General features: G+C 36.7%; 1 protein-coding gene across 10 annotated transcripts in view; it reads right to left on the bottom strand.

Moving 5' to 3' along the window:
* The window catches only part of CPSF6 (cleavage and polyadenylation specific factor 6), a 69,682-nt gene extending 51,761 nt beyond the window's left edge, over window positions 1-17,921 (bottom strand). For 5 of the 10 annotated variants that reach the window (XR_004229894.1, XM_031940716.1, XM_031940713.1 and 2 more), the window contains exons 1-3: window positions 17,780-17,921; window positions 9,047-9,256; window positions 2,783-2,886 (exon numbers count right to left, since the gene is read on the bottom strand). Coding sequence is in view for 8 of the 10 variants with exons in the window: in XM_031940716.1 (XP_031796576.1) it covers window positions 2,783-2,886; window positions 9,047-9,256; window positions 17,780-17,839 (374 nt within the window). In the remaining 2 variants the exon portion in view is untranslated. Of the gene's footprint in view, window positions 1-2,782; window positions 2,887-9,046; window positions 9,257-11,131; window positions 16,442-17,779 lie in introns of those variants that run through there. The other 5 variants (XR_004229895.1, XM_031940718.1, XM_031940717.1 and 2 more) reach the window with 3 other exon arrangements.
* Window positions 17,922-21,852: the final 3,931 nt, after the last annotated feature.

Here is a 21,852-nt window from a genome sequence, read left to right on the forward strand (position 1 = left end):
GAATTAACCAACCATAAATGGCAGACCCTGGAATTCAAATTCAAGTTTTCTATTTCCAAATCAAATGTTCTTTCTACTGGAGCACTCTGGTTCTCAAGCAGAACAGCCATAATTCACTGTAAATGACTTCAACATCTGCTGCTAAGAACATAAGACTTAAGATTGCTTTCTTTCTATACTGGTAAGAAAGAGAAGAAATTCTAGCATTGTGATATGGATCAGAAGACCTCACTGGGTGACCTCTACTTACAGTATTATGAAGCTGCCTAGGACACACTGATACACAACCAGTATGTCAAAAGAAGGAACCAGGCCATCCCAATTTCAAAGTCAGCTCTCTCTCTATCACACCAAGCAATATTTTCACTTTGCAAAAAGCTGCTTATAAAGTAAAAGTTTATGTATTAATCCTATTTTCTCATGGTTTTTGAGGATAAAACACACATGTCCCTATATAGATGAGATCTTAAAAGAGAAAATTCTATTACATTTTAGAATATTTTGTACTTAAAATGAATTTAGTTTTCTCACATTTTAAAAAATATTACTTTTACATGAAATAATCAAAAAGCACAGTAATCTATTACATGAAAAGTATAGTAAATAGCCATTTAAGTTCCTGGAAGTAATCATTCTTTTTTAGGAATTCCTTCTATAAAACCCCTACCAAGTGATTATCTTTGCTTGGAAATTTCCAATGAATTGGGAATCGAAGAATTCTCTAAAGGTCAGCCTTCTTACTTTTGGCCAAATTAACTTCACATATCATGAAACAGCCCTAACCCTGTCCCTAAGCAACTTCCATCCACTGCTCTTATTTCTACCAAGTCAAGTATAGCAAGCCCCAGATATGGAATGGGAAGCCAGCTAGAACTGGCTTTCAATGTGAATATTTTCATCTTTGAAATTGGCAAACATTTCAAGTCAGGAACAGATTTGTCGCTCTAATTATCTAGACTTAAATGATTGAAAAATGGTAATATTGCAGATTAAACTTTTAAAGTATACCAGAATACTCTTCCTTTCCTCTAAGAGTCAATTGATGAACATTTATCAGCACATTTGTGGATATGGATGCAGAAGTACCCCAGTTTAGTTAGAGCATATGGTAGGTACAAAGTTAAGAGTGTGTGGTAAAACTGGGAACAGGTAGGGTTGTTTCATGGAGTAAGAAAATATTTTAAGTTGATACTCCTATACTCAAAATGAGGAAAGCAGAATATTATCAATCTAAGTCCTTGATTATGTTTGAGACTCCTATATATAAATTAGAGAAGTTACTCATGAAACAGAATGAAAGAACAATATTTTTCAATAAGAAAAGGAAATGTAAGTTTGTTTCAATTTTAAAAAATTCTCCTTTATAATTAAATAAATCCCATTTTAAAAATTGGGAAATTTCATGATGACTAATTTCTATTCAAAGATGGTAAACATTTGTTCAATAAAATTCTAACACCTCCAAAAACCTTGGCTCTAAAGTCAAATGCTATCTGTTAGACTCCCACAAATAAAAGAAAAAATATTCAAGAACATTTTGTTTGGAAAAGACTTGACTACATAGTTTTTAGGGGAACAAGTAACAGAGTATTAGCTTCTTGAGAGAAGAAAGTTACATTTTTGGGTTTTATATCTCAACTCCCTACAGAATACTTGGTACAAACTCTTTATAAATGCTTTCCAAATGACTAATTAACCCTAATATGTTCTAACGGGCATTTCTGCACTAAAAATGCAACCAATACTAAAATTAAATACATAAATAAAATGGTACCTGAAAAGGAAGAAGATATCAATTATCACTGAATGATACATATAGGTTTTAATTAAAGGACATATGACAAATGTAACAATTGTGATTCTTTTCACAATTTTGAGTGCACCAATGTAAAAGTGAAAATGCAATTGTGTTTACACAAAAATGTTTTGCTAGTTCGATGATAATTTCATAGAAAGATTCAATCATGTAAATTTAAATGTCACATGACGGACTAAAAGGGCTCAGAAAACATATTAATCATTGAATAACTGACCTAAAATTAATCTGCAAAGTCCTACAAAAGAAGACGGGCAATTACTAGCTATATCATTTCATAGAACAGACAGGGAGGAAAGCAAACTTGTCAAGATATTCAAATAAGTAAAATTATTACAAGAACCTTTAAGGATTAAAATTAAAGATTATTAAAAAAAAAAAAGGAAAATATTGCAAAAAATTTTCAACAAGTTTTCTTTCAAGGACAGTGCTACACACTACACTTGTTAACATTACAGTCACTGAGATTGCTTAAAGAAAGTAGGAATGAAAACCCAACAACTACTCTTATTATATTAAATACAATTATAGGAGAGCTTTGATAGATTGTGAAGGTATTAAAAGGCCAAAATACAAAGTACCTGAAAAGAAATATACCAAAGCAGGGAAAAAATCTTGAACCTTATTAATGCAAGGGAATGTCATCAAGAAAATATTAATTACAAACCCATGTGTTTACTTTCCTACCATGATGAGTGCATCAGGAGGTTGCTGTGGTATTTTAAGTGAGATTCTTTACCATTTTACAATTAACAAAGATATAGAAAGAAAAAGATAGGCTCCTTGAAATCAGGTCCTGTTTCATTTTTTAAATTGCATTTCTAATACATAGCTGGTGTTTTAAGTGCTTTTGATTATTCACAATACTTCACTTCTTTATCAATCTGAATCAGTATTAACATCACTGGCTCAATGAAATATCAATAATAACATAGTAGGGAAAAGTTAGGCCAAAAAAATTCTTACCCTTTTGACTGGCCATTAGCACGGTTTTCAAAAAACTTAATCTCCAAAATATCATTTACTCCCAAAGAATGGACTGCTTCAGTTAAATCTTCATCAGTTGTCCACTGCAAGGCATTAAATTTAAAATTCAGCAACAAAAATATACTCAAAGTTTCGTTGCTTGTTGTAAAAGGTATTCTAAATTTTATGTAAAAATAAAATCGAAACATTTACAAATATTATTTTTTTTTACCACATGAAATTATTTCTCTTCATATATTCCACAAAAACATGATAATTAACGACTAGAGGACAAGAATTAGAAATAACAATTTTGTGGAACATAAACTCTAAATTACATGTTAAATAGACCAAGAAAAAAATGATACTGCTTCAAGAATGTTATTTTATATGTATGTGTATTATATACACATGTTTTGTGGTACAAATTATAAAGGATATGATTTTTAGGAGCAGTATAATTAAATATCCTTTTCCCTCATTGGTTAAAACAAAGATCATATAAGTTTTCTCTTGCCCCTAAAGCATAGCAATCCCATGTGAAATCCTGGAGACACACCAACTGTTTTCTAAAGACTATTCCAGTTATGCAGAGATTCTGCGCCAATAAGAAATTAAGTAATAGATTCTTTGTCCATAGCAACCTATGAAACAAAAAAGTATAAAATGTCCCACATTCCTGTGCAGTGACAGTAGCAGAGAGAGCAGCGGATGCTAAGAATCAATTTTCAAATAGCCTACAACATTAACTAAAAGACTCTAAATATGAAATCCAAATATTAAAAATGTCTACAAAACTGGAAGAACTGAAGATCAACCTTCTTGACATTCTTGCAAAAAATATAGTTAAAAGATAGAATGAAAAGACTGTTCACAGGTTCTTTTTGGAAAGGCAATTAAAGGATATGGCTTTATTATGTAGTCAAAGCTAAGAAGTATCATTTCATAAGACACTAGGCCATATGTTGTAATGCTAAGCAAAAAGATCACTCTGAAGTTAAATATAGCTTATGAACCATCAGAAGTAAAGAAATTCTATGAAAAAAATGAAAAAGATAATCAAAATTATATATGGAAAAGATTTAGATATAAAGGTTGTTACCACAAGCAAATTAGGGGAGCATGGCAAGTCTATGGTTAAAGAAAAAATTTAGAACCAAATAGTAACATTAGAAAAAACAGATAATTTTTATTACAATAAATTAAAAAGGGTTTACACAAACAAAAGCAATGAAACCAAAATTAGAAGAAAAGTAAACACCCTGGGGGAAGAACATAGAATTATAAGTGTTTGATAAAGACCTCCTTTCTCAAATATATAGAGAAATAACTTTATAATGCAAGTCATTCTTCAAATGATACATGGTCAAAGAATATGAACAAGCAGTTTTCAGACAAAGAAATCAGAGATATCTATAGTCATGAAAAAAATTTTCTAAATCACAGTTGAGAAATACAAATTAAAACTACTCAGATACCATCTCATACCTATCAGATTGGCTAATATGATGGGAAAGGAAACTGTTGGGAGAGAATATAATAATTAGAATAATAATGATGTGCTGGTGAAGCTGTGAACTTATTCAACTATTCTGGAGAACAATATGGAACAAATGCCCAAAGGTCTATAAAACTCTGTATACCCTTTGACTCAGCCATACCACTACTAGATCTCTCAAAGAGGGGAGAAAAAATCCACAAAAAAGGGAAAAGATTCTCTATGTACAAAAATATTTATAGCAGCTTTTTTTTTTTAAGTGGCTAAGACTTGGAAATTGAGGGGATGACAACCAATTGGGAAATGCCTAAACAAGTTGTAATATATTATTGTGATGGAATACTATTATGCTATAAGATGTGAGCTAGATGCTCTCTAAACAAACAAACAAACAAACAAAAAAAAAAACAACAACCCCCCCCCCCAAAAAAAAACCTGGAAAGACTTACATGAACTGATGCAGAGTAAATTGAGCAGAACCAGGAGAACATTGTACACAATGTGACAGCAATGCTGTAGGATGAATAACTATAAATGACTTAGCTATTTTTAGCAACACAATAATCAAAGACAAAAAACTGCTATCTACCTTCAGAAAGAACTGACGGGGTCTGAATACAGACCAAAGCACACCGTTTTTTTCTTTATGTTCTAGTTTTATTCCACAAAATGACTAATATGGAAATGTTTTACATGATGATTTCATATCAACAACCTATATTAGACTGCTTACTATCTAAAGGGATTGGGGGGTGGGGGAGAGAGAGGAACCTTCCAGAATAGAATTTGGAACCCAAAACTTGAGAAAATTTTAAGAATTGTTTTTCTGTGTAAGTGGGGGAAATATTACTTTAAAAAAGTATATCAACACATACTTTAATACAAATATGAATACTGGGAAAGAAGGTAAAAAAATGATTAAGTTAGGACCGAGGAACAAAAAATTACAGCACTGTTAGGTCGCACCAAAAGCTTCTGTCTCAATAGCACAGGTGGCCTTTCAAGAGTCAGGAAGTAATAGCCATGGTGAGCATTAAATAGCACAAAAAACATGCGATTATATCTTAACAGACAGGTAATAAATGATTAACAACCTGGGAGTCATTCCAAATTGGCTGGATGTATTTTGCTGTTGCCATGACCCCATTTAGAGTTTTCTTGGCAAATACACTGGAGGGGGTTATCATTTTCTTCTCCAACACATTTTACAGATCAGGAAACTAAGGTTAAACAGGTTAAGTGACTTGGCCAAGGTCACATAGCTAAAAGGCCAGATCTGAACTCAGGAAGGATGAGTTTTCCTGACTCCAGGTCTGAGACTGTGTCCATTATGCCACCAAGCTGATCTAGCTATCTGTATAACTAAAGATTAAAATTTAGAATAAAAATGAAGACATCCAAATGGACATATTTAAATAAGCTTCTTAAAGTGAAAAATTAAAAATGGAAAAAGGAACAGACAATGATTCAGACCTTCACTATTTCCGACAGGAGATTAACCAATGTGTAAACAAACCCCAACACTAGAGCAAAAGCCTAGAAAATAATTCAACGAGCTAACAGTTGATCTCTTTATTTCCCCCCTCTTTTTGGAAAAGCAAGAATTGGGTGTAAAACACTGCACCTATTGTCACTTGCAGAAGTATCTATTGTTTTTTACTCTATCAATTTCCCCAACCCCCAATCATTCATTTTTGTTATAAAGGAAAGATAGAAAGACTGGGAATACATTCAAAAATGCATACAATATAAAAGCAAAAAAAAAAAAAAAAAATCAATAAAAATTGTATATGCTCTGCTCCTGTGCTGCTGGTGCACTCTCTCCCTATCCCATCTGTCTGTCTGTCTGTCTCTTTCACACACACACACATACTCACTCACATTCATATTCTCATTCTCTCTCTCTCTCTCTCCCCCTCCCTCCCTCCTTCTCTCTCTCCTCTCTCCCCTCCCTCCCTCAACTTCCTTGACACAGTGAATGACTGCCAGTTTAGAACTTCATTTGTAACACTTGTAATATTATAACACTTCATAAAACACTAAGTGTTAAAAGGAAAAAAGATTTTACAGAAAATTTGAGATCCAAAAAAGTCAAATCAACCATTCCAAAAGCAATTAATAAAACTAAAAGAACAAACTGATAAAAATGGAAAAAATCTGTCACAATTCCTATCAGACATTTCTTACTCCATCAGTAACAAGGGAAATATCATACTGAGATTTCATTATAATTCTTAGAAAAATAGAGATGGAACTCAAGAAAAGAAAAGAAAACAAAACAACAAAAAAGGGAAAAGAAACTGGACCAAATATTAAGTATGCACAGAGGAAGTACAAAACAAAGTGGCACAATCAAGAATAAACAGCTGGCGGAGAAAAATAAAATAAAACATTGCTCTTACCTCTACAAAAAGGTAATCCTGAGGATACTAAGAACTCTTGATTACTTTCTTATGTCTTAAATGTTTTTGGATAATCCAAATATAAACAAAGCATGAGAAAGTAGAAGAGAACAGACAGACTTTTGCAACCCAAAATGAGAAATAAACTATTTCTAAAAAATAATTTCTAATTTCCAACAATTACTCAAATGAGTGAAAGGGTATGGAAAGTTTAAGATTCCTTTGCTGAAATTTTTAAAAAGCATTTGATTTATGGGATTTTTTGAAAGATCCAACAGAGTTATGATTATCTCAGAGATATATATCACATGATCAAACAGGTATTTGCTAGTGTCATGGAGTCTACCCATTACAGAATCCATTTGGAAGTAGATTTCCTTTATTTTATTTTATTATTTTTTAAAAGGAAAAATTAGTGTTTTATTGAAAAAAAAATATATATATATACTGCCAATGGTAGACAAAATAATCTTTAGAAATCTTCTTCAACATCAGTATGTCATGAAACTCAATCCTTGAGAATCACTGCAAATTTCTAAATCTAGATATCCTGTACTTCCCTTTCTTCCCCAGTTATATGAAGAGAATATTAAATGCACTGGAATTATGTGGATACCACACAGGACACCAGGATAGTTACGTTCCATGTCAGAACGATTTTTGAGGGTTGCTGTATTGAGTCCACCTATGATTTCCTCCTAGAAGTTGAAATTTAGAAATGCATTGAGCACAATTGTTGCCGAAGCACTATTAACACATTTTTCTTGTAAATACAATATAGAGGATTCCCCCCCTTAGATAGTGAGACTCCTCTAGGTGATGTTAGAGGATATTGTACAGACTCAATACATCAAAGCCCAGGTCATTTCACAGACTTCTAAATAAGATTCATAGTCCTAACTATCCACATAGGTATAAAAGCACACAAGGAAAGTCCATTATCCAGATAAACATACATTTGGTCCATGAACATCTACTCTAGGTAGGCAACACAGATGAACAATTAACTGGGCCCAGAATTAAACAGGAAAAAGAGCACAGGCTAGATTTAATTACAAAACTGGATAATACTTTCAATTACCCTAAATTGCTTCTTAAAATATTAATCTCTTAATTTTTAAAACAAGTATTTTTACAGCAATGTTGAAAATCATGAAATAAATGTTTCAATCTCAAAATTGCAGGTCACCCAGAGAACACCTGAGAGATTCATAGTGGATATAGACAGGTAAGAGCAAATTACCAATGACAAAATAAAATGCATAAAGTTATTAAAGCATTACAACTAGAAAAAGAATTGGGCTAATCATATAATAAAAGACAAAAATAGACTGATAATCTAAATGGGGCAATGGTACCCACATAATATAAAGCATCTAGGGGAAGGCCTCCAGAGCACTGGATGGAACCTACAGGACACGGGCAGGAGCCACCCAAAATTAGAAATAGACTTTCTAAAAAATAATTTCTAATTTCTAACAAAGTCTAACATACTATCTTTAAATTTATTCTATGATACCCAGTTGCAGTGAAGAAAATAAAATGTAGTGTATTATTTAAATACATCACCCTTAAATTTCTTTATCAGAATCCCAGAGAACAAACGTGGCATCAAAATCTCTGTCACTACTGTACAATGACAATATTTCTAATCAATGTGAAACTAGAAATGACAGCCCCTCCACCTGATTTCAAAAAATGTTTTCAATGTGGAAATATGTTGAGAAGAATTGCATGTGTTTAATCTATAATGGATTACTTGCTGTCTAAGGAAAGGGGGAGAGGAGAGGGAAGAAAGGGAGAAAAATCTGTAACACAAGGTTTTTGCAAGGATGAATGTTGAAAAACATTTTAGCATGTATTTTGAAAAATAAAAAGCTATTATTTTAAAAAGTAAAAAAAAAAAAAAAAATTTGTGCGTATATATGTTTTGAAATCAGAAAGCAAAAATGCCTTTCCCCTTCCTTTATTAGTTTAAGAAATGAGGTGGATTTTTCAGAATAGGAATGAAGTGTCTGAGGTAAATTAAATAGATATGAAGGGAGTAAAAAGGCAATCACTTAATATTTTAACTAAAAAAAAAAACCCAACACATACTTAAAATTCCTTGACCTGTACTTGGTTGAAGTCTCCTCTAGTTCAGGTTTAATTATCACAAATTAGTAGAGTGAATTTATAAAATTTTATCATATATAGTAATAATATTTCTCCACTCCTTTCCCCCACCAATCTATTCAGGAATAAAAGTAGGGGGGGAAATTTAAGTAATCTCACAACTGCATTTTGAAACAACTAAGAAATTGCAAGAAAATTTCAATGACATGAATTCAGAATCAATAAATAGCCAGCGGAACAGGCACTTACCCATGTAAGATTTCCAATGTACAATGCAATTCTCTTTCCAGTATATGTATAGACAACATTGGGTGCTGATCCTTTACCTACATCATCGCCAACAGATGGTGGGAGAGCATCCATGTAATCGCGATCCTCTGGGGCATCTCCATTATTTGCAGATGGAGAGATGACATCATCATACAAATCTATCTGATCATGCCCACCATATTCAGCTTCCTGAGATACAGAAACAATGCTCTAGATTACAAAATACTCAGAATACTACTAAAGACTGAAATACAAGGACACTGAACTTTTTTTTTTTAATCTCACAGAAGATAGTCAAGGATCCAAACCTCTCAATACAATTGTTACCTCAACTTTATGGGATAGATGCATTCATGAAAGATGCCTGTAAAACAAAGTTCTGTATACTGAATCTTATTTTCCCAATGACTTCTATTATAAAATTGGAGATAAGTTCCTCTGGAAAAATTTAACATGAAGACAATAAAATACAAAAATAAAATTTTGATACAATCATGGTATAGAGTCGCAACACATGAATACAAAACAGATAAGCCATTTTAACATTTGAAACAATACACACTGAAAAGGAAAACCCAACAATTACAACCTCATATATCAATAAGACCCAGAAATCACCGAGTTTTTTCAAACCCTCCCTAATGTTCCAAATAATTTCCTTTAGCTGCTCAACTTCAATATCTTAGCTCTTAATAAAAAGTTGCTGGGGGTTTGTTTGTTTGTTAGTTTACAAATGAACATATCAATCTGGGCCAAAGGAAAGAGATGTGGAAAATAGGAAAGGAAATTATTTAAAATGTAGTAGTAAATGAAAAAGTTGGGGAAAATAAACAACAGATGAAGTAGAAGTAAAATTCTGTTACAACTGCCACAGATTAAACAATATTGAAGAAAATTTTATAAAGGTACTGCTATAAATATCATTCCCAGTCAATAGGAAATTGATTTCTCTCTTTCTCTCTGAAGTGGCAAAAGAACTGTGAACATAGACCATAGTACTGGTTTAAGGCCATAGATAGAGTAACCTATTTAGTGAATATTTAATAATAGTTCACCTTTCATACATAGGAAAAAGGGAGAAAGATCCAGAGCCTGAAGAAACCATAGTCTAGTCTTGTTCCTACATGTTTTTCAAGTGAAGGTAGGAAAAAATATTTTTTAATAATAAAAATCATGGAGGAAGGAAGAACATTCATGAAGGGGAAAAATTAATTTAAAAAATTCATCAATAATTCTATTTGAGAGGGACTTGCTCTGAAGTGCTAACCATTAACTTTTACTATAAGTAATCTAACCTCACTGAAATGGAAATAAAGTATCACGAACACCCATTTTTCCTAAGTTGCTAGAGTCTATGTGTTTTTATTGCAGTCAAATGCATCTGAGAAGGCAAGAAATTAGAGGAGATTCAAGACAAATGCTAAAAAAGAGAGCTGTGAAAATCTGAAGACAAAGCTAACTTTCTTACTATTTTTCTATGATGAAAATTACTGAGAAAAGCAAATAAGAGATATAGTTACTGGTTCTAGAATATGCAGCTACATGAAAAACTCCCAGAGAATCTTTTGGTGTAACAGTAGCCAGAACAACAAAACACCGCTAATGTGGATCCCCAAAACAAGGAAATGTTATTTGGAAATATCACTGTGATATCATTATAATAGGATTTCATCTGTAATAGAAAAAATATATATATGCACAACAAAATTTGAAGTTAACCTTTATGTAAATGTACTGCATCAGTTAATCCAATATATAAATGGGATTTTGTATTATAGTTTCTATCTTTATGGGGCATACTTATAAATCTAATAAGGGTTCTAGATTCACAATTTAATTTTTTACAGTAGCATAAAAAAAATGACCACCCCCTTAAAATGTAGATTTCTGCTATGCTGATAGTTGCAAATAAACAGAATAACATGCTCATATTTTATCTTGAATAATAACAAAATTTGTGGGAATTTTGTTTTGAAGTTTCAGCATGAGCTGAAGCTTCCCGTTTTGTAGTTGCAGCACAAGGGTTCCACACATGGAACAGGAAAGGGGGTCACAAGTTCGAACCTTCATTTTCAGATCATAAGGGGTTGAGGGCACAGTAAACTCTCTTGCAATCCGGCTCTTAACAGCAAGTAGAATTATTATTATTCAAAAGAAGTTGTGTCCCCATTCTCCTCTGCAGAAAGTATAACCACAACATAGGGTCTAAGGGAGAGTAAAAAAGAATGCAATGGTTAATAGCAGGTGTAAAAATAAAGATATGTTAATACTTTCACTTACAAAAAATATATTAACATGCCAAGCCACTTCTTTTTTATAAGTAATCATTGTCTATGAATATAGTAACAATGAGTAAACAACAATTTGTAAACAAAACCACATTCTACACTAACCTGGTATTTTACAAGCCACTTACTATTTTTGTCCATTCTTGAATTTCTATGTTGACACCAACCCATCCTTCCACATTGATATCCTCTACCAATACTAGGATCAGCCATTTTGTCTGGTAGTTGTACTGTTTCCAATTGGTTGAAGCATGATGCTAATGAGACCATGGTCCTGGGTTTGATCTCCATGTAGCTAGAGCTTCATTTTGTTCCAAAGTCATAGATTGCACTCCTAGCCAAGGCCAGCCGTTTCACAAATGTATGCCATTTGGATTCGGTAAGAAAATGTGGATGAATTTGAACAAATTTATCGCCATTACTGGAAAAGAACTCAAAGCATATGCCCGACTATAGTGTCGATTGTGTCCATCTTAAGGCCAGCCCATACCACCTTCCCAAACATCTCTAGTGCCAACTTTCTATTACCATCTTAATGAATGTTGTTTCAGAAAAGCTTACATTCTCTCAAAAAATCCATAAACTTATTCATGGGCACAGTGAATCCTAAAACTTAAATTTAAAGATAACACAAAAATCTTTCAAATAAAAAGTGACAAATACTACTGCTCAAAAGTTCTCATTTCTACTAAAATTATCGTTCTTGAAGAATATTTTGTGACATTCAAAAATGAGCAAATAATATCATGATTTCTGTTCTCTAATAAAGTTTTCAGACAATAAAATGTTGGCCCATCTTAAATGCCTTTTTGTATAAATGGAAACTGACCCAGAAGAAAACTATAAATTTAAGTTATTATTTTGTTGCTAATAAGAATCAAGTTCATTTTTCTAACTTTCCCCTAATTTGTAAAATATAAAATATAGACACTTGTACAAGACAAGATCTAAAAAGATTTTTATCTAACAGTAAGTTAGGGAAAACAGTTTTGAAAATAAAATGTAAAATATCATGGATAGGTTTCTCTGAGCTATTGTTTTTGTGGACAGTTCATTCACAACAGTCAGCAAAAAGTAATAGACATATATTCATCGAGAGTCAGCATAGGGCTCTCAAGTCACTCCTGGCAGTCTTTAAATACTCTACTGTTTTTTATAGTCCTATTACTCTGGTTAATGCTCACTCCTCTTATGTTTTTCTGATCTTTCAAAGACAAAATAAGAACAACTGTCCCAAGGACATACAAACTGATACAACTGGCCTTCAGCTTTAAAAAAAAAAAAAAATTAAGTTAATAAAGAAAAATCAGAATTCTTAAGTAAAAGAACTTAATATAGTCACTTGATTAGAATTTTTAAATAACAATTTATAATGACATTTTAGAATTAAGAGCAAGTTCTAATTCTCATTTGATCATTACAACAATTCTCTGAGTTTGCCTGGATGAAAAAACCACCTTCAGAGAGATTCAGTAATTTGCCCTAGGTCACAATACTTCTAGACAAAGAGTGAAGCCAGATTTTGAACCAGGGTCATCTTTATGGGAATATTCTTCCACTATCCTATGGCATGCTGTCTTTTATCCCATAAAGCATAAGTGATGATAGCATGAATAATTTAAAATTCACCACCAAAAAACTCTTCAAATTAGTGATAATAGAAATGTACATCGAAAGAAAAGAAGTTTATGAAAAAGAAAGAATTAGGAACCATTTTTATACTCAATCTCTCCTAGATAGTTTTTAATACACAGACCTTAGCCCAACTAACACTACTATTCTTATAAACTGAGCAGAAATCCTCATTTTGTCTTCTAGGAACAATAAGCTCAGCAAAAACAAACCTATCTCATTCAATAAAAATATTAACAAGCAATTTAATTGTAGAACAATGATAGTTTAACCATATAATGGAAAACTAACTTTCATCATCCAAATAGATAATGATGTTGGGAAAATAAAAGATGCAAAATAGTACCAGATTAAGAAATAAATGTGAGAAATTTTTTTTTCTAAATCTCTAGCTAAATAATTATTTTCTTTTTAAGGCTGCAAGATGGGTCACTAAAATCACAGAACTCACATAGTCCCATGTAAACAAAAAAAAAAAGAAGCTAGTTTCACATTAGAATCTATTGAAGTCAGTAAGATCCTACTTTAGAATATTTAGTATGTGTACACTCTTCTATGCTTTAATTTCCCCATCTGTAAAATAAGGGAGTTGGACTCTGCTCTTTAAAGTCTTTTCCAATTCTATGTCTGTTCCTGTGACTACATAGTTCACAATAACATCAAGATGTCTATTTTTTTGACACATCAACCTGGGTTGATTTTCATGTAGTTGAGGCAAGAGAAAAAAGAGAGTCAAGATGCTCGATTATAAAATTTTAAATCAATAACTATACATCTTAGCATGAAATGAAACTGCTTTATAGCAGCTATTCTAGTGCTGTTCTCTTCCCAAATCCAAACACAGTACATGAGCATAGTGGAGCAGGATGAGGAAGAGGATGCAAGTAGCATTGAAAAAAGAAAAGCCCAAATGATGTCTTCAAAAAAGTAATGGTTCCCAATTTGATGGTTTATCTATGGACCTCCAATTAAAGACATCAAGAATTACCTCTACACAAAGACCTTTTTGCTTTTTCCCCTCCCTCACCTTTTCTCATCATTTTAAATTCATCCAATCTTTGAAGGAATTTTCTTCATCCCACCCCCAAAACGCATTATAGTTGAACTTTTTAATACATGCTTAATTATCATTTTTTAAAAATAGATATAAAAGTTCACATAACTAATTATATAGCAAACACAGAATTCTCTTTGTACATTCAAACTCTATATACTTTAAAAGTACAGGTTCATGAAAAGAATTACTGTCGAAAGCAGGAGTAAAAATAGCAGAGGTCAGTGATATTCAGAATATAAAAATCAAAGCTATCATTTAATCTAACTACAAACCAAAAAAACAATACCATTTGATTTCATCAATTTCAAAGTCTAAAGAGGACATTAATAAAGTCATTTGAACATAGGCTACCTGGTTGATTTTAAAGAAAAATTCTTAATTAAAAAAAAAAAAAAAAGTTGATTGTCAAAGTAGTTGATGAAATCCACAATATTTCTCTCACCCAGGCTGCAGGAAGACAATGAACATAATTACAGTACCAACTGGCATTACAAACAAAGGAAACATCCCTCCAGGATCAAGTCTGCAATAGCCTTGAAGTATTTCTGAGAAGTGAAGAAAACTGAAAAAAGACTTGACCACTAAGTGATGCCCAAAGTATACCTCCTCTGTAGGGAGGGATCGAAAAGCCAAGGACAGAAACTCCTGTAAGGAAAAGTGAATAAATGTTATATTCATCCTGGCATTCAGTCCTAAAGTATATTGAGGACTGAGAAAATATATAGCATTGTCCTCTTGGAAGAAAATCCTCACTAGCAGTTTCCCTTCCTGTAAAATGCTTTAAAAAAGAATTTTAAAAAAGGCTTTGTCAACTGGACCAAATATATTATTTTTGTATGGTTCTTAAAAGATGTTGTATTCTTACTAGTAGTTTAAAGATACTTTAAGTACAATGGGTTTGTAACACGAACACTGCAAATATTAAAAATATATTACATGAATAGGCCCAGAAGATTCTTAAAAAACCTTTGATGTTCTATTTGTATGTGATACTCCAAAGTTTTGTGCTTACTTGTATTTTTAAGGAGACTTAAGTGATATAATCTTAATAAGTACAAATAAGCTTTCAATACAAACTACAAACTAAAAAAAAAGTTTTAAAAACCCCTAATCTAGACGGACCAAAAAAAAAAAAAAAAATTGGCAACCTATTTTATGGTACTAAGATGTTATATTCTTATTAATAGTTTAAAGACATTTAATTGGTTGAACTGGAATAAACTTTGAGGACAACTTGCCATATTAGCATTCCATGTATTTTAAAAATTATTACACATGTGTGTATATAAAAGAACTAGAAGGTGCAAAAAAGCTCTGGCATCCTATTTATTTTTTATGATACTAGAAAGTTTTAGTCTTAATAGTTTAAAAGACATTTAACTACACATAAATTTTGACATGATAGGCTTGAAATACAAACCACAAGCATCTAAAACATTTTTCACTTTAAGATGCTTTAATCATTCACAGCTTAATATTTAAAACATTTTTGGCACTTAACAAAGGAATAGGAAAACGTGGCAATTTTGTCTACTACCACATATACACAAAAAGTAAATCTTTAAGGAAAAACAAATCTGGATTCTGTTAATTAACACATTCAAATAAAAACCAACAAACACAGATTGTGAAAATTTATAAAGTTCCTTTCTCCCAGGGACAGGAAGAAATAAACCCATTATGTATGAAACACCCACTACCACCAACAAATACCACCTTCCCTCCCCAACATGTGTTATCAAGCAAAACATTATCCATCTTTTGGCTTCTTCCAAATTCGAAACTAAATCCCCACCTTCTAAAAGAAATCCTTTAAAGGGAAGAAAAAAAAAAATAACCCCCAAAATTGCAACCTTCTACCCCCTTCCTCAATATGTGCTATTTGAACAAAAACACACTTGATCTATCACCTGGCTTCCAAATTTCAACCGAAATCCCATCTTCTAAAAGGAGCTTCTCTAAAATCCATAAACAAAAAACCCCCACCACACATCCCCAAATATGGACTATTAGCAAAATACATTGATCCACCTCCTGGTTTCTTCCAAGTTCCAATGAAAATCCCACCTTCCACAACCAAAATCTTTCTTTGAAAACAAAAACCGAGCCCCAAACAAGCATCCTCCCCCGACATGTGTCATCGAACAAAACACGATATCCACCTCCTGGCTCCTTCCAAGTTTCAACTGAACCCCGCTTCGGGGAGCTTTCCCAGGCCCCCTCCAAGCTAGCTAGATTCTCTCCAGTTGACTCAGTCTAGATCTCGTTTGCACACATCGGTTTGCAGGTGGTCTCTCGTTTGGACGCTGAGCTCCCGGGGCAGGGGCTAGTGGTTTTTTGCTCCTTTTGAGGTATTATTAAGCATTAGTAAAGCCAGGCACCAGAGGCAAAAGGCCGCCCCCTCCCCAGCCCACCCCCGAAGCCGCCAGCCCAAGCAAAGAGAAACCCCGTGCCAAGCCCTGGGCAGCCCTCCCAAGCGGGCGCTTCCTTCCCGAGGGCATCCTCCCGGCTCCCGTTCCAACAGCAAGGGCAGACGTTTTGCAAAAGAATCCCCGTCCCTCAGAATCAGAATCTCGGTTCTTCCGGAAGGGGCTGAGGAGATTGGGATCCCCCCCCCCCCCTCGAGGGCAGGAACCTTCCCCTGCCCCCCTCGGCCTTTCTTTGTATTCCCGCTAGCGCTAAGCCCACAAAGCCAGGGGTCCGAGCAGGCACTTAGTAAATGCGTTAAAAAAAAAAAAAAAAAAAAGAGTTTTTTAAACTAAATGCTTCCCGTTCCGGAGCTCCCGACAGCCCTCTCCCCCCCCCCCCCCACCCGGGGGACCGCCCACCCACCGCTCAAGCCCTGCTAGAACCGGGGTACGAAGCGGGGGCGGGGGAGTGGAGGGATTGGCGACCACAAAGCCTCCCAGGGCCGAGCGGCGTCAAAGGACGCGGTGCATTTAGACATAAAGGAATGAGGGAGATGATTTTAATTTCGAATTACAACGTGTGGACGAATGTAGATATTGAATTTGTACGTTTGGAAGAGAGATGCAGAGGCCCCTTTTTTCACTCGGTGTCCGATTGGCGCGCCCGGTCCTTCAGGTGTGAGGAAGACATTCCCGCCCGGAGGCCGCCGCCTCCCCCTCTCCGACCAGGCCCCAGCACGTCGGCGGCGCCGGCCAGGCCAGGCCTCGGGGCCTGGGGAGGCGGCGCCGGCGAAGGGACCCGTGGCCCAAGCAGCAGGCGGGGTCCGGGGAGAGCGAGGCGCGAGGAGGGCACAAAGGGCCGCGAAACGGAGGCTTCCATGAGGCGAGAGGAGGGGAGGGGTCCCTTCACAAGGCCGAGCCGAACCGGGCCGGACAAGAGGGCGGGCCCCGGCCGTCCTGCCCCTGCCCCCGCCCCCGCCCCCCGGCGCACACGAGGCCCGGCCCTGCCGCCGCCGCCGCCGCTGCTCGGGGCCTAAGCCTAGGCGGGAAGCCCAGGGACCCGGGCGTCGCCCATAATGGGGAGGCGGGGAAAGAGGAGTCGGAGCCGAGCAAGCCTGGAGGGCGGCGCGGGGAGAAGGGAAGGGGGGGGGGGGAGCGGGAAGAGCGGGAGAGAAAGGCCGGGAACGGGGCGGCCCGAGAAGCTGGCCAAGGTGCAGCCCCCGCGGCGGGCGGGCCCAGCCCCGGCCTCGGCCCCAGCCCCGCCGGCCTGCACGCAGCCTGCTTCGGCCGCGCGGGCCTCCGGGGGGAAGGGGTGGGCCACACGTACCTGGTTGAACTCCTCTCCCACATCCGCGTAAATGTCTATGTGATCCACACCGTCCGCCATTTTCCTTCGGCTGCCGCTGCCGCCGCCGCCGCGGCCACCTAAAGCAGCTCGGTCCGCAGCAGCAGCAGCAGCAGCGGATCTAGCGGAGGGGGGAGGGGGGATCCATTGCGTCACTTCCGAGGCGGGAGGCGGGAGGAGTGGGCGCTGTGGGCGGCGGGAGCTGCAGCTGGGGAGGCGAGCCGTGCGCGGGCCCGGGGCTGCGGCTGCACTCAGCCAGAAGTGCGGAAAAGCAAAAGGAACCTGTCTCTTTTTTTTCATTTCCCCCCCTTCCCCAGTAAAGCGCGGGCTTCTGTCCCTGCTGCGGGCCGCCCAGGTTGGCTTCTGTGAATCCGTGAAAAGGATGTCGGCCCGACACGTGGCGCAGTCTTCGTTCCCTAATTGTTTGCAATTAGAAGATGAGTGTTTACACGTCGCATCCGCAGCCCCCCGTTCCTTAACGCCCACGTATCTCCTTTCCCTCCGAGTCCCAAGCCTGCTACGGCGAACGTAGCTCCCGAAAGAGAAAGCGGCTGGATCATTTGCATGCCTGCCGCATTTGGTTTTGCGTGCTGCCTTTGCCTTGGCATCCTGCGCGTCTTGCCGTTCCCACCGCTTCCTCTTCGCCTTGATCGCTCCCCAACTCTTCTGCTTTCCCTCTTCTTTCCTCCTCGGCGATGCTAATAGCTGGCTGTTAGAGATTTCCTCTCGGGGGAAAAATAGCAAGACGAACAAGCAAAAAGCCATGGACACGTTAACGTAAAAGTGTTTTTAAAAATGTCTGCCGGCCCTTGAGTCCTGCCCGCATCTAATTCTATAAACCGTGGTATCAAGGGACTTTCTTTCTTCTGTCTGTAATTATGCTCCTCACAGGATCGCTTTCCCTGCGCTATTCCTCTAGGAAGGTGGAATAAAGGCAGAGCTTGCGGTAAACACTGGGAGAGAAGAAAACCGTTTGGAAATTCATTTGGACTGAAAAATTATCCATAAAGGATCTATTATTTGCTACTGTGGTAGTCCAGGGTTGAGATGAGCAAAGGAAAGAAAGGTTAAAAGATGGATGAGACTTCGGGGGAAATAAACCGAGATGGCTTGGAAAGGTGGAAAAAAAGAAAGGAATAAAATGTGTAGTTGTACCCACAAGATTGATACGTAAAGTGATACTTTATGCAGCATCTCCTGAAATAGGGAAGAAATCAATCTAGTCTTCCTACAAATTTTGTTGTTGAGGAAAAAAAACTACATAAGTGAGAGCCTGCGAGAATTCTAGGAAAGAATATGAGAGATTAGCCTAGTCTAGGTCATCATGGTCATGACTTTTAATTTAGATTTTAGTATGAGATTTTAATTTTCCAAACTAAAGTGTGTGGCTTTCATTGCCCTTCATTCTGGCGAGTCGCAATCCATCCATGTTCTCTCCCCTTGGTAGTTTTTTGTCCGTGTTTTCCTGTAACTGTACTAGGGAGGGGCTATAAAGGGATTAGTTGGTTTGTTTAATTTTCTACGTGTGTTATGTAGTGTTTGGGCAATTAGACCTTGAACTTCATCATGGGACCAACCCAGCTCCGTAGCCAGATGCTGTCTCTTTTATGAGACCCTTCTTTCCAAGGCAGCACGATAACGTTATGGATACCAAGCATTGTCATCAGAATATGGCCTGGGTTGTCCCCCCCCCATTGTCAAGTCTTGTCTCTGACACATACTATCTATGGCAGGGGTCCTCAAACTTTTTAAATAGGGGGCCAGTTCACTGTCCCTCAGACTGTTGAAAGGCTAGACTATAGTAAAAACAAAAACTTTGTTTTGTGGGCCTTTAAATAAAGAAACTGAGTGAGGGGGATAATCTTCCTCAGCTGCCGCATCTGGCCCTCTGCCTTAGTTTGAGGACCCCTGATCTATGGGATCCTTTTTTAAAAGTCATTTAACCTCTTATTGTCCCATGCACCTTTATCTGTGACTCAAACAACTTTTTAAGGCTTTATGAAATTGTAGGAAGGAAGAGAAGGGGACATATAGGAAAGATGTCCTGAAAGTAGAAAAGATAAAACTTGGCAGCAAATGTACAGTAAAGGGAGTTTGTACTTGAGCAAGGAACTTCCAAAAAGAATAAATAATTTGTTATGATTAAAAAAATACTTGCTATCCTCTCTCCTCCAAATTTTATGCTTTTGAGATTAGGGTCTGATTCTAAACCATAGGGCATTACCAAAGAAAGAGTATAGAGCAGAGGGTCTTAACTTTGTTTTAGGATGTGGCCCCCTTATACTGTCTGGTACAGTCTGTAGACCACTTGTCAGAAGAATGTTTATTGTCCATAAGTGAAAGAAATGCTGAATTTCAATGATAGGTAATGGAAATAAGCAATTTTTATTATCACAAGCACTCTTACATTGATCCACTAACTCTTTGACTGTGTGGGTGTAGATATCAGGCTAAGAATCCTCATATAGAGGGAGAAGAAAGAGTCCTAGACAGAATCCTGGGGTACAATCATGAATAGATGCTTTTAAAAATTGTTTTAATTCTGATTTTAGTAAAGCTTTGAATGTTTGAATGAGAATATTCCATAGGTAATCAACCAACAAATATTAATTCTCAAGGAACTCACATAACGGAATAGATTAAAGGCTCGTTACTATATACATATAAGATACAGATACTCTAAATGAGAAGTAATCCCAGAGGAAAGGCACTAGTACTAGACAGGGGACCCAAAAGGGTCTTGAAGCAAGTAGAATTTGAGCTGTCTTGAAGAAAGCAAGGAAAATAAGGAGGTAGAAGTGAGAACGAAGTGGAGGTGAGGAGAGAAAAGAGGTGAAGTGAAAGTAGAGCATTCAGGTATGAGTAACTGGCAAAAATGCCAGGCCAAAAAAAATTCAAATCCTTTGAATCACAAAGGAAATGGAAGAGAGTAAAATATAAGACTGGAGAGATAGGAAGGAACAGGTTGAAAAAGTCTTTAAAAGCCAAACAGAAGAAATTTTATTTGATCCTGGAGGAAATAAGGAGGTACCAGAGTTTATTAAGCAATGTGGAGGACATGTTCAGACCTATGCTTTAAAATCAGTTTGAAAATAAGGGTATCTAGTGGGGCGAGAGGAAGCAGGAAGATTAACCAGAAATCTATTTCAATAGCCCGAGCATAGCTGATGAAAGAATGTAGGAAGTAAGAGAAGGGGACATATAGGAGGGAGAGATGTCCTGAAAGTAGAAAAGACAAAACCTGGCAGCAAATGTGTAGTAAATATGAAGGAGGATTTGAGGATGACACGAAGATTGAGACTGTGGATGACTAGAGCAAGGATGGCGGAGCTCTCAAAAGTTGGGAAGAGGATACTTTTTAGGGGAAATACCATGAGTTCAGTTTTGGGTATACTGAATTGGAGCTATCTTTAGGACATCAAAGTTGGAGTATCAGAAGCAATTGATAATATGACTAAAGGTCAGGAGAAAGGTTAGAGCTAAATATAATAGATCTGCAAATCATCTGTATAAAAATAATGATTAAACCCATGGGAGCTGATGAGATCACCCTGATAAATAGTACAGAGGGAGAAGAGGTCCCCAGATAGAGCCTTGCTGAAGGGACACTGGTGATTACTAGGTGTGCCTAGAATGAAGAACCAGCCAATGAGCCTGAGAATTAACAGCCCCTATCTCCCACCAGCCAGGCTACTTTTGGATTTGGTTATATTATCATTTCCCAGGACATTCATCTTTGGGAACTCTCATAATCTCACGAGAGATTCAGCCTTGACAGTCCCATCTCATCGGAACCCCTTTGCCCCTCTGATTGGATCTATAAGGAGGGCATAACAGACCCCTTTAAGGAGGGGACCCCATCTTCTCTCCATTTCTCACCAGCTAAACTGCTGCATCATTCCCCTGAGCCAGGTACCCTTCCTCACCTACCTGCTTTTCAAATTCATTTTGTATGTTGCCTTCTTCCATTATATTTTAAGCTTCTTTCGGGGTAGAACTCTCTTTTAATTTGTATTTGTATCTTCCGCACTTAGCACAGTTTTTGGCACATAGTA

Source organism: Sarcophilus harrisii, chromosome 5, assembly GCF_902635505.1.
Source record: "Sarcophilus harrisii chromosome 5, mSarHar1.11, whole genome shotgun sequence".
Classification (NCBI taxonomy): domain Eukaryota; kingdom Metazoa; phylum Chordata; class Mammalia; order Dasyuromorphia; family Dasyuridae; genus Sarcophilus; species Sarcophilus harrisii.